Below are 12,781 nucleotides of genomic sequence, written 5' to 3'. Positions count from 1 at the left end.
GTGTTTTCAAACTGCTGACCTTGCACTTAACAGCCCCACTCACACCCACTAAGCTATAAGGGCTTGTTGCAAAGGCACTGACTAGACATTTTCAGATCACTCTTCTCAACTACCATCTGAAAAGGGAGTTACATCCTCTCCCTCCCCATAAAAATGGTGATAAGCAAAATAACTCTTATTACCTTACGGGTCTTTAGGTAACATCTGTCATGATAGAACCAATTTCATACCAGTGTGTGCGAGCACTAAGTACACACTTCACTCTTATGCTTGAGATTCAGTAATTTTAGAATGTAAATTCCTGAACTGCATTTTCAATGTATTTATCTATATGGAAAATGTAATCCATAACTTATCAAGGGTTCGTGAGGGAGGCTGGGTGGGAAAGGGAAGAGAAAAGAAAATGCTTTGAAAATGATGGGTACAAATGTGCTTGACACTCTGGAGGAATGTATGGAATGTAGTAAGAGAGGTAAGAAACCCAGATAAAAGTTTTTTTAAAAAGTGTGTTCCTGACACTGCATATAATATTGATATGTAATGTCTTACTTCTGTTCTTTCTTGGAAATTGACTTATTTACAATTAAAATCCACTGACAACTTAAACCCTCACATAATTTTTCATCCAACACATCTCACAAACCCAAAAGCATTTAAAGCAAATTCAATATACTAAAAGCATACCTGAAAGCCTAGTAAATAATCCAGTAAAGACATTTTAGAGAATTACACAGCATACAATCATATACATTTATTCCAAAAGAAATAATAAGAATCTCTGAAAACAACTGTAAAGCTTCAAAACATATAGAGATAAGAATGGTTTTACATGCCTTATTCAACTGATGTATGGATTATAATAAGAGTTGTACGAGCCCCCAATAAAATTGTTAAAAAAAAGAAAAGAATGGTTTTATAAAAACAAGTGTTGGGGAGAGGGGGGAACTTAAGTGCTAATTAATAGCAGCAGGTCAACTGAAAGAAATCTGGAGAATGCAAGCAACAGAAATCTTAAAGGATGTTTTTGCTCTTGCTGTTGAGAGAGCTGGAAGGGCTTGTGCTGGTAGCATAGGTATCACTAACTTACAGGTTAGCAGGACGGTCACATCTTTCGCCTACAGAGCAGTTGGTAGAGTCAAACCACTGGCAACTTTTGGTTAGCTGCCAAGTGCTTTATCCAGTGTGACACTGAAGCGCCTGTAATTTACACACAGGACTTTTTTCCAGCTACTTTACATTAAAGAGCTTGAGTGACTAATGCAATTAATTGCTAACTTCCAGTGTTAACATCCAAACTTGCATGCAACAGTACAAAAGTTACAAACCCTAAATTGGAAACCAGTAAAGAGTTATTTAGTGAGCAGAGAAGCCTCAATGCTTTTGAAAGTACAATTTAATACACAAATCTTTTATTAACCTCACTCTAAGCACACAGAAAATTAGATGTGTTCAAAGCACAATGTACAAGGAAGTTATACAAGAATCCAAACCCAAACCCACTGCCATCCAATCACTCTGACACACAACGCAAAGGGTTTCCAAACTTGCCAAACGTAGAGGGAGCAGACTGCCTCGTTTTTCTCCCAAAGAGAGGCATCTGGGTTTGAATTTGGAAAACTCGCATTAGTTGCTGGATGCCTAATTCAAAAAGGGGACACTAGGCCTCTTTTTCATGCTTATCAACGAAAACCAAACTAGATGCCATCAAGGCCTCATAGGGAAACTCTATATTGTTTGATAAATCACAAGTATTTTAAAGCAGAACTATACACAAGTTAAAAGAAACAGCTAACAATCTGACTTAAACCTTTTAAGTGTCCTATTTTTAATACTGTTTCTCCTCAGATCATATAATCATTTCGCCTTTAACTAAAAAAAAAGTTTACTGTTTTTAAAGGCCAACAGTTTATCATTGAACAACTTAAAAACAGTGACCTAACAAGCACCGTCTAGAATTAATTTACCAAGGTCTAATTAAGTGCGAAAGTACTACAAATTCTTTTAATTTGCTGTTTACTCACTTTGTGGAATCAAATGGAAGTTTACAAGTTCCAAATCAAATCGAAGAGATTCATATTTGAGGGCACTCTTTGAAAGCTTATTCAACCCTCCATCTTTCAAAGCTATCTTCCTAGCAGTTGCCCATCAGATATGGCATATATAATAATGAATATGGCTTACATCCTAAAAATACCCTAATCTGAGGAACAGGTGCAACGCTATTTAGATGCATGCTTCTCTCTCCTAAGCCTAATTTTGCCTCGAAAGGGGTTTAACAGAAACACACAAGCTCAAAAAAGTGGAGTGATCCTTTCCCCAAAAATGCAGCAACTTTTAAAACCAAGACAGAGACCTTAAACTATCAAAAGTTAGGTACCTTACCAGCATCCGAAGTTTCACCTTAAGAGTAATGGAAAAAAAGAAGAAGAATGCATCTGTTCTGGTTCATTCGGAGGCTGACGGGGCCACGCCACGAGGGCATTTAACTTTTCTTCCCTCAGGTCAGGTAGTAGCATGAAAGCAGTTTATGTTTTGCTTCAAGCTAGTACTAAATCTTATCTCAGCCTTTCATAATTATAGTACAAGTAGTCTGGTTTGGTTGCTTTACGAGTTAAGAAGGGGAAGGTGTCAGGTGAACAGCACTCTAAGAAAAAATTTTTAAATGTTTAATGCAATTAGAATAGTAAGCGTGGACGAGTTAGTGAAGAACTGAAAAGGCTCCGAGTGAACAGGGCAACATCCCAGTTAGGAAGGCACTGAAAGTTGACAGGTAGGACATGAAAAGTTCACAGGTAAACCTCAGGCCATTGTGTCCGCTAGGAGACCCAGAGAAGCGTGGCTGTCAAGAGGCAAAATCTTACCAAGTCGGGAGAGGGGTTGAAGCCACATCGCAAGTGGGGAGGGGGGTGGTGTCCGGGGAAAGGTGGTAAAAATGCCCACCCCGTCCTCTTCCTCGGGTTCTCCGCCAAGTGGGGCAAACGGGAGCAGCCGCAGAACCCGGGAGCCACGCTGGACTCTGCACACGGAGGACCTGGGGCTCCAGCCCCGGAGGCCCAGGAAGGCCGCCTCCGGAGGAGCCCCCGCAGACGCCATACTAAAAGCCAAAATGGCTGCCCCGAGGAAGCCCGCACCGCGCAGCTGAAGAGAGTTGGGGAGCAAGCTTCGGCGGGGAACGGGGGAGGGGAGCTCAGGAAGAGCCGTCACCAGAACCGTCGCCCCCAAGCCGCACAGGTAGGTTCCACTCGGGCGGCCGCGGTCGCGGGTTCCGGCGTGGAAGCCGCGGCCCCACCCCCCGGCCGAGAGGTGCCCGCCGCCGCAGACGCCCAGCACTCCGTCCCCAGCGAGGTACCTGCAGTTCGGCCCGCTCCACCTCCCAGTGCGCCCGCTCCATCTCGAAGCGAGCCCACTCGTGCTGGATGTAGTGCAGGATTCCCGGGATAGTGTACTGCTGCGGCCGGGACAGCTCGGGGCCTGCCGCGGGGCCCGCTCCCTCGGCGGCCGGAGGACCTCCGCCGCCCGCGGCTCCATTCCCTCCCGGCGAAAGGTTCATGTTCCCCCCGGGTCCCTGCTGTTGCCGGGGAGGTGCTGCCACCCCCGGACCGCCACCGCCACCTCCAGAGAGCTCGTCCATTGTGTGGGGGGCCCCGGCCGGGGCGCAGAACTAGACGCCGACAGCTGAGGGAAAGGGCCGGGAAGGAGAGCCCCGCGCGGGTGGCGGGGCGGGAGCGGGCCGGGAGAGGGGCTGGGAGGGGGTCGCTGCAGTGTGCTTGCCGTGGGTCAGAGCAAGGAGCTGCCGGCCGCCGCCATTACAGTCCCTCCTCCATCTGCCCGTCTCAGTCACTCACTTTAGGGGAAGGGGGGGGCCGTGGCAGGAGGGGTAGAGGGCCGGGCTGGGAAGGGAACCGACGTAGAGCCGCCGCTCCCGCGCTGCACGCCGGGTAAAGAACGACGCAGCCGTCGCCAGCCAAATAGCCAAATAGAGTCCGGCCTCACCCTGCGCAGGCGCACTGGGAACCCTTGGAGGGTTGCGGTTAGTGGGCGGGGAAAGATCTGGGACCCGCCCCCAGCCCCGCCCCTCGCCTCTCCTGGTGGCTGGGTTCCCTTTTGGGATTCAGAGGGCTACTGTCTTTGGGATAATCCGTTTCCTACCAGCAGGCAGCTCTTGGGGTCGTGGTCCACCAAAGGTTCTCGGCCACGTGGCCTCCTTCGGAGCTGTCCTTTAACTTGGCTGGTCACGCTGGCCGACCTCAGCTCGTCCCGAATTCGTGGCGTTTCTTTTGCATTCCATGCGTGTTTCTGACAGTCCCAGGGGATCGGGCCTCTTTCTCTGCCTGTCGCTCTCCAGCCGGTTCCCGGTGTTTGGGGGACATACTCTTGGCACGTAGCCCAGGTCCTGACGGATGTGGTGACCGGTATTCCCTCCCCCATCCCCTGCCCCCCCCCACTTACCCCTCCCCTCCCCCGACTTCGCCTCGAGCTTTTTTGTCCCATTTCTGGTCGCCTGTCGCAACTTGTTCCACTTTGCGTTCTTTCTTTTATGAGGTTTGTTTGGGGAGAAAGCAGGAACAAATATTTAGTTTTCTTTAGGAGGAGGCTTTAGATCTTGATGATGGTGGATAAAGGAAGAAGATTAAAGAATAAGTTTTTCCCAGACTGCTAATGGCTGTTTGAGTGAATATATACATAAAAAGAAAGTTTGTTTTTTCATGTAGTGTGTATTTTTATGCACTTATTTTCCCAGGACATCTTAATGAACTAGTGATTGAAATATAGGGCAAAAGTGTTTGATAACGTGCTTGACACAGTGGATGTATGTGTGGATTGTGATAAGAGTTATACGTGCCCCCGATAAAATGATTTTTTAAAAGTATTTGACTAATGAAATAAGGAAAAATAAGTTCAATAATTACAGCTATGCTGTGGAAAATTGCATCTGAAATCAGTTGCATTTTTTAGATTTTCTTCTACCGTACAAGCCAATACAATTTTCACTCTAGAAATACTTATACTAGTGTATAAGCTGAGTTTTTCAGCACAATTTTTTGCAGTTTTTGCATTAAAATTAGGTGCCTCGGCTATTTGGGTTGGCTTATACTCAAGTATATATGGTATATGAGCAGGTTTACTTGAAATTTAATTTCAAAGAGGAAACATAAGGCAATGATTTTTTTAATCATTTTATTGGGGGCTCACACAACTCATCACCATCCATCCATCCATTGTCGCAAGCACGTCTGTACATTTGTTGCCATAATCCATCATCGTTCTTAAAACATTTGCTTTCTACTTGAGCCCTTGGTATCAGCTCCTCATTTTTCCCTTCCCTCCCCACACTCCCTCCTTCATGAACCCCTGATGATTTATATATTATTATTTTGTCAGGGGAAGTGATCTTATCATGATTACTTTTCTTACAGTTTTAATCGAGATTTGATTGGACTTGTCATTTTATATCAGCTTGCATAAAGTATATGTCTTCAATGTTATTAATTTCAGGGATCCTTATACCATATTAAAAATTTAAGTAATACCATGCGGCCTCAAAACTTATATACATAAAGTTTTGTGAGTCGGTTGACTGACCTGCATGATGTTAGCATCAAAGAAGAGAAACAATACTAATATTTTTCATAGGCACCTCAAACTAAGACTCAGGGTAGTGGAGGTCAGTGCTAAGTTCTGTTGGCATACTAGTTCCCCGTTGGGCTGCTAACCAAAATGTCAACAGTTCAAAACCACCAGTGTATCTGCAGGAGAAAGATAAGGCTTTCTGCTCTTATAAAGAGCTACAGTCTCAAGAAGCCCACAAAGGCAGTTCTGAGTTTGCTGTGTGTCTGAATTGACGATGCCATGCACCTCAAGTGGAGTCTGTCAATGGAGACATGCATGTTAAAATACTGAACATATTTCAGTGGAACATCCAGACTAAGACAAACTAGGAAGGAAGTTCCAAAAACTTCACGTATCAGAATCCTATGAGTCACCAGGGCACATAAGGTTGCAGGAGTTGGGGGACACACTCAGTGGTAGCTAACAACAAACTCAAGCTCAGACTGAACCTATAATTCCTCTTCTCCCTCACCTTACAAACAACCCAAAGTCTCTGTTCTCAGTTCTGTTTCTTCACACATTGTATCCAAGTCTGGGACCTACCAGTCAGTCCAGGGCTTTCCTTTCATTCCATCCCCACAGCCTATCTTTTTATCAACGTCTGTCATAGAGATTCCATTCCTGCCTTAATTGAAAACTTCCAAGTCAGCACTTCCTCCACTACTACTGACACTACTGAAATGATCTTTTAGAAGGCAAATCCAATTCTTTTATTCCTCCACTTAAAGTATGCAAGTGGCCAGGGAAGCTTTTACAGTGTATCTCAATCGTTTAACCTAACATAAACCAAAATCAGAACAAACCCACTGCCACCAAGCTGCTTTATGTGATATCTGAGACACTACATCTGTCTAGGAGCAGACAGCGCATTTTTCTCCTCCAGAGAGCTGGTGGGTTTAAACCGCTGACCTTGCGAACACCTAACAGGCTTATGAAGGTCATTCAAATTGAAAAGCCTATTCTACCATCATGCTTTCAAATCACTCCACCCCACTCCCCTCTCCAGCGAACTGCACTGTCCTGGGCTCCTGGAGTCATGAAGCTTCCGTCTGCAGTAACTGAGCACATGACGTGCCCCGCTGCCTTTGTTTCCCATCTTTCAAAACAGCTCAAGCAATATTTCCCCAAGAAACCTTCTAGGTCCCTGAATTATTACAAGACGGTCTCTTTTTTTTTTTATAAGACTGTCTTGATAGTATCCCATGGTTACCTCTTATCTTAGTGTTTATTATACTTTATTTATCAGAATACCTAGATGGTGTAAGCTATTAACATTACTATCGAACCAAACCAAACCCACTGCCATCAAGTAGATGCCAACTCATAGCAACCCTATAGAACTGGTTGGAACTGCCCCGTGAATTTCCGAAACTGCCGCTTGTTAAGAGAAGATAGGCCCAGTGTTCTCCGTGGAAGGGCTGAACTTGCTGTTAGCAGCCCTGTGGGTAACCACTGCGCCAACAGCCAGCACTACTTTGTCCAGCTGTTAATTGATCTAAGTCTACTCAGAGTTGCCTCAAAAAAGACAAGACTATCATCTTCTGAAAACTCTGTCCCCCAGACCCCTGGGGAGCTCAGTTCCCTTCTCAAAAGGCAGCTGTTTGGGTTTTGTTTCAATTTAAACCATGAGTGTACTTGTCAGTGGCATTCTGACTAAACTCTTTCAGAGCAAGACTTAGCAAATAATAGGTGCCCAAAGAATCTTTGGCTCATTTACTTATTTTGAGCTATTTGATGGGCTACTGTTTTTCAGATACCCTCCTAGTCCCTGGTGATTCATTGTAAACGAAACACTGTGCCCTCACAGGATTTACAGTCTGGTTTGAAACAGTAACTGTAGTCGAGCTTTTATAACTTGTCAGCAAGGCAATCTTGGCCATGTTACTTTCAGACCATAGAATGTAGCCATTGATCCGCAAGACTGCAGAGTCTTGGAGAACCAGGGCCATGCTCCTCTCAGCAGTACCTCCAGCCTCTGGCGCACCGCACATCCTCTATCAGTGTTGGATGAGTACATTGCACTTAAATAGACTACTGTGAACACTGTTCCTTAGTGACCTTATTCATCTGGTGGCCTAGTGGATTTCATGTTGGGCTGCTAACCAGGTCAGTAGTTGGACACTGTTTTATAGGGGAGCTGTGAGTCAATATCAACTAGATAGCTATGAATTTTTGTTCACTTTTATTAGTTTTTGCTGCCAGTGAACCAACGGTATCAGGGTTCTAAGAACAGAAGTGCCATGAGTATTTGAAGTAAAGGACCAAGGTTTTCTGCTCGGTTCAGACTATTTTGTAGAGTTAATTGAGGTTATGCTCTGAGCCCAGGATAAAACCCTCTGTCCTGAGCTCCTACAATCTTGTCTTTGTTGGGAATGGCACTCCCAGGTCACATTATCACCTCCCTGAAACTCCCTCCCTGAGTCATTTCCTCTTTTCAGTGTCCTCATTGCAACTTCTTTTTTTTTTTTTTGGTTCTTTCATCAGTCCTTATTCATCCCTCCTCTGGGCCCATAAGACTCTCCCAGTTTCAACCTACTGCTAATGATCTTAAGAATCCCGCCTTATGTTTGATCAATTTGGATTTTTAGAATGCTTCCCTGTGTTCCACTGGCTCATCTTGCACATCCGTGTGCTGATTCTATCTTCAAATAAAACCAGACTTGTCATAGTTCACTTACATATATCAGCCAAGGTGTGCTAAGGAACCACAAGCTTTTAAATAAGTCAAAAGTAGTTAACACCCAGATGTTTTCTTACCAATTACTTCAGTACCTGATTTTGGGGGGTGGTGAGGAGGTGGGGGTATGGGAGTATTTCACATGCCTTTGAAAAAAGATACACAAAAAGAAAAAAAAGATACACTCCCTGTAAACTGTTTTCAGACCTTGCTGATCCTGACATCCTCCTCCCTTAAAAATTTAAACTGGTGTACAAACAATAATCTATTCATTTTTTCTGCATAATACACAAGGTTGTGACAAGTATTCTATCTCTTTGATAAGAGTTCTCAGTCACTTCTGTGAGCTCTTAATAGAATAGGAAGTGGCTCCCACTCATATCAGTGAATATATTTGCATATTGAAAAACAAGAGTGCTCCCTTCTGCAGCACATATACTTAACAAAAAATTGGAACGATACAGAGAAGATTAGCATGGCCCCTGCGCAAATTCGTGAAGCGTTCCATATAATAAAAAGAAAGAAAGAAAAACAAGAATAAGTCTCCTTTCACTTAACTGCCCTACCAGTGGGCTCATTGTTGCTACCTCTGGTTCCCAAATCATTATTCGATTTGAAATCTTTTTTCAGGGCGCCCTCGTGGTGTAGTGGGCTGCTAATCAAAAGATCCATGGTTCTAGCCCACGAGCCACTCCTTGGAAGAGGAGGCTGACTCCTCCTGGAAAGATTGTAAGTTTCAGAAACCCTTAAGGGCAACTACCCTGTTCTGTCAAGTCACTGTGAGTCAGAGTCGCGTGACAGTAGTGAGTTTGGTGTGATTTCAGTTCAGGACGTTGTGGCATTTGTGAGCATAAAGAGCAAACAAGCGTTAGAACCCTGAGGAGAGTCTTTGGGAAGAGTAGGTAAAGGAGTGGACTGTGTAATGCAGACGAAACAGAGAAGGAAGGGGCAGCTGTGACTGGTACCATGGCTTCACCTGCCAACTCAGGTCAGATATACACTTGGCGTTCAAATCATTGCCCATGGCTAAGAAAATGTAGAAATACATACGGGACCTTAAACCATTCATATAATCTATTATGTAGAAAACAAAAAGGAAAGGGGCCTTCAGAGATAGTGAAAAACCAAAGCATTTAGGGGATGGCATGCTATATAAAATTCAAGTCCAAGTGCAACCCAACCCAAAATGTCTCCTGAGTAGTGTGAGTCAGAAAGGAGTAGGCCGTGATAACATTGTATAATAACTAGCTCATATAGATGTCAAAATTGGGAAGAGACGGGCTGGGGAAGGTTGCCTGGAGCCAAATCCTTCCTGGACATTGGCTAAAAATGAACAACCAGGTCTGTAAACACGAGAACAAAATGAATGGAAAATATGACTGACTGGGGAATTGCCACAACTTTCCTAGGTAATAATTTAACAGGTTTGGAGTAGCCGGAACATCTCTTCACAGGAGACCTACGCTAGAGTCACTGTTCTGTTTGGAGGATTTTTTAGCCCTGAAAAAGAAAAAAAAACTCATAAATGCAACAACACATTTCATACAGTTTTTAAATGTTATAAATTACCACCTTTAGTTTGGTCTTTGTGTGATTAGACTAACTGAAAACAAGCCTTCCAGGCTCAGCCTATATTTTTCTGCCCCATGCTTTACATATTCCCCTGCAACAAGGAAGAAAGCTGAGGCTTTCTGTCCCAGGAAAGATTCATCGCCGAGGAAATCCACAGGGACAGTGCTGTTCTATCCTACAGGATTGCTTTGAGGCCTGATTGACTAGATAGCAGCGAGTTGGGGTTTTCAACGTCTCAAAACACGAATCCTAAGCCCTTTATGGGTATGGTGTTTGAAGAACATGGCCTCGCTAAGAGATCTCTCCCTTTCCTGGGCACAGCTTCATAGTCCTCCACTGAATAGATGCAGATGTTTCCACTTTTTTGTAGCAACAATATGACAAGTAATAGTTTTATGCATATGCCATTTTTTATCTCTGCCATTCGCAAAAAGAGATTGTGATTGATTTTTTTCAAAACAGGATTGTGTAGTGTCCCTATGTTTGTGTTCCTATAAGCATTTCTATTTTCTCATAGACTTCCTCAGTGAACATTAGTCAAACTTCAGGAATAAAACTTAGTACCTCAATGTGTTCTTCATTTTGATTGTTTGTGCCACGAGCCAGGATGAGTACGGTATCTTTTGATATGCTAAGCGCCACTTGTATTTCTTATGCCTGCTGTGTTCATACCTCATGCGTATTTTAAGAAATAGAATTATTTTTCTTTTCTCAATTTTCAGAAGCTCTGACTGGTCCCAACAACCTGTCCTCAGAACAGATCTATCTTTCCACCTTCACTCATTGGCAAAAGAGGCACCACCGACCTGCTGCGGGTCTTAGATAGGCCCGTGGCATGTTCTCCCTTCCAGTGAGCCTGTGGAGCAGTAACTTGGCAGTTCTGGGTTCCTTGACTACATCGCTGTGGGGTTGACTCTTCACCTTTACAAAACCACTGTCAAAGTTTCTCTGCTTACCTAGCTTCTACCCCAGTGTTTCCTTGTGCTCCCGGTGTTCATAAAAACAAACTCACTACCATCAAGTTGATCCCGATTCATAGTGATCCTATAGTCAACGCAGAGATGTCCCAGTAGGTTTCCGAGACTCTACACTTTACAGGAGTAGAAAGCCTCATCTTTCTCCCAAGGAGCAGCTGATGGTTTCAAACTGCTGGCCTTGTAGTTAACAGGTCAAATGTTTCGTCACCTGATTTGGGGCAAAAGTGTAATTCCCCATAGGTGTTTTCTTTTACAATCTAGTGGCTCTAATCATTTTTGCCAGAGGATCCCGGAAGATTCCAAAACTATTCTGCCATCATCACTGTCTCTTCCTGCTTGTGTGCTGTTGGGTTTTTTTTAGTGTTAAATTGCCTGCTGTTTAACCTGAAATTACTACAATTGTTTTAAGTTAAATATTGTTAACTTGACCACTGTTAAAATGATGTGATATGTTTATTCTGCAAAGATGGTGAGGTATGAATTTGAGTATTGATACCCACTGGGCAGCAGTTGGGCAGGCTCCTACCTGACAACTTCAATCTCCTATGTGCATTTTTAGCAGGAGCGCTACCAGGTTGCTGCCCTTTAGTCCCTGGCATCCAATCTGCATAAGAATGGTACCAAAGACAAATGTCAGTAAACTTGCCTTGGACAGCATTGTATGATATGTTTTATTTATTAGAAATAGGAAGGTTACATAGAAATCATATTTCAGAATATGGGAGATTTAAGAACTCATATTAAACATATTGTAGTGAATGTGATAGCATGACCTTCACTGACCTAGTATCTGATTGGACCACTCCTTAGGCTTTCTTGCTCAATGCTGAGTTGGACAAAGTCAAGAACCCATTAGAACTGTGCCTGTTGTGATGTGCTCCAGGGTCAAGACTGAATTTGCCCAAACCCAGTGTATCCAGTAAAAACTTTTGTACAGGGGGTACAGCTGTCCACAGCTAGATTTACTTGAGAGACTAGGCAGGGGAAATGTGCCTCTGTGATCGTATTATATACTGAATTACTAGTCTTGAGGCTGGGCTGGGGGAGGGGGCAGCTGGAAAGGAAAAGCAGCCAGTGAGAGCTTAGATGCTGAAGCCAGACTACCTGGAATCTGCTCTTTGTTTACTTTACCATGTAGCGCTATCCATGATTTCACATCTATAAATTAGGGATAAAGAACAATATTTGGGGGCAAAGGTAAAATATGAAAATAAAAATAATTTATAAATGATCAAGAGTTCACAAGGATTGGAGGGTAGGAGAGGGAGGGGGGGAAAGAGGAGTTGATACCAAGGACTCAAGTAGAAAGAAAATGTTTTGGAAATGTTGGTGGCAACATATGTACAATTGTGCTTGATATACTTGATGTGTGGATTGTTATTAGAACTGTAAGAGCCCCCAATAATGATTTCTTTAGAAGAAAAAAAGAGAAAACAGTATTTTATAGAGAAGTTATAGACCGCGCTTGGCACCATCTACAAGTTTTTTATTGTTATTAATCCTCTCTTCCCACGATGGTTCCTTGGGTGATATTAACATGCTTGTGACAAAGTGTGAATAATGTCTCGTTGTAGCAGGGAAGCCTTTCATGACCATCACCAAGCACTGGGAGCAGTCTTTTACTCATTCAGAATATTAATTGTAGCCAGGTCACTAACAAGAAATTAAATCCTGTGGGGTAGGTAAGCTGATCACTAAATGGAGTTTAATACGAGGGACTTCAAAAAGTTCATGGAAAAATAGAAATAAAAGATAGTGGGATTTTCCATGAACTTTTTTTTTGTAATCCATAACTTTTTGAAGTCCCTCATGCAGTCATTTTTGTATTTCGGTGCTTCTTTCAGAGAATTTATCTATAAAAACTACCCATTATTAGAACCATGATTTTCTAAATGACAGTCTTAGGCCCCACAAATATGAATGTATCTTTTAGTAATGCTTGATT

The 12,781-nt window shown here is 43.4% G+C and overlaps 2 protein-coding genes and 1 pseudogene across 3 annotated transcripts in view; 2 read left to right on the top strand and 1 right to left on the bottom strand.

Moving 5' to 3' along the window:
- STRN3 (striatin 3) overlaps nt 1-3,862 on the bottom strand; it is an 86,962-nt gene extending 83,100 nt beyond the window's left edge. The window contains exon 1 of the mRNA XM_075532067.1: nt 3,350-3,862. Coding sequence (XP_075388182.1) covers nt 3,350-3,631 — 282 coding nt within the window. The 5' untranslated portion in view covers nt 3,632-3,862. The remainder of the gene's footprint in view (nt 1-3,349) is intronic.
- The window catches only part of AP4S1 (adaptor related protein complex 4 subunit sigma 1), a 46,086-nt gene continuing 36,284 nt past the window's right edge, over nt 2,980-12,781 (top strand). Inside the window, exon 1 of one of the 2 annotated variants that reach the window (XM_075532068.1) lies at nt 2,980-3,231. The gene's annotated coding sequence lies outside the window, so the exon portion shown is untranslated. The other variant, XM_075532069.1, reaches the window with a different exon arrangement.
- LOC142427028 (U6 spliceosomal RNA) lies at nt 8,702-8,801 on the top strand (annotated as a pseudogene).

The sequence above is a fragment of the Tenrec ecaudatus genome, chromosome 14 (genome assembly GCF_050624435.1).
Source record: "Tenrec ecaudatus isolate mTenEca1 chromosome 14, mTenEca1.hap1, whole genome shotgun sequence".
Lineage (NCBI taxonomy): Eukaryota > Metazoa > Chordata > Mammalia > Afrosoricida > Tenrecidae > Tenrec > Tenrec ecaudatus.
The sequence above is the reverse complement of the archived record's forward strand: the minus strand, read 5'-3'. Positions and strand labels throughout refer to the sequence as shown.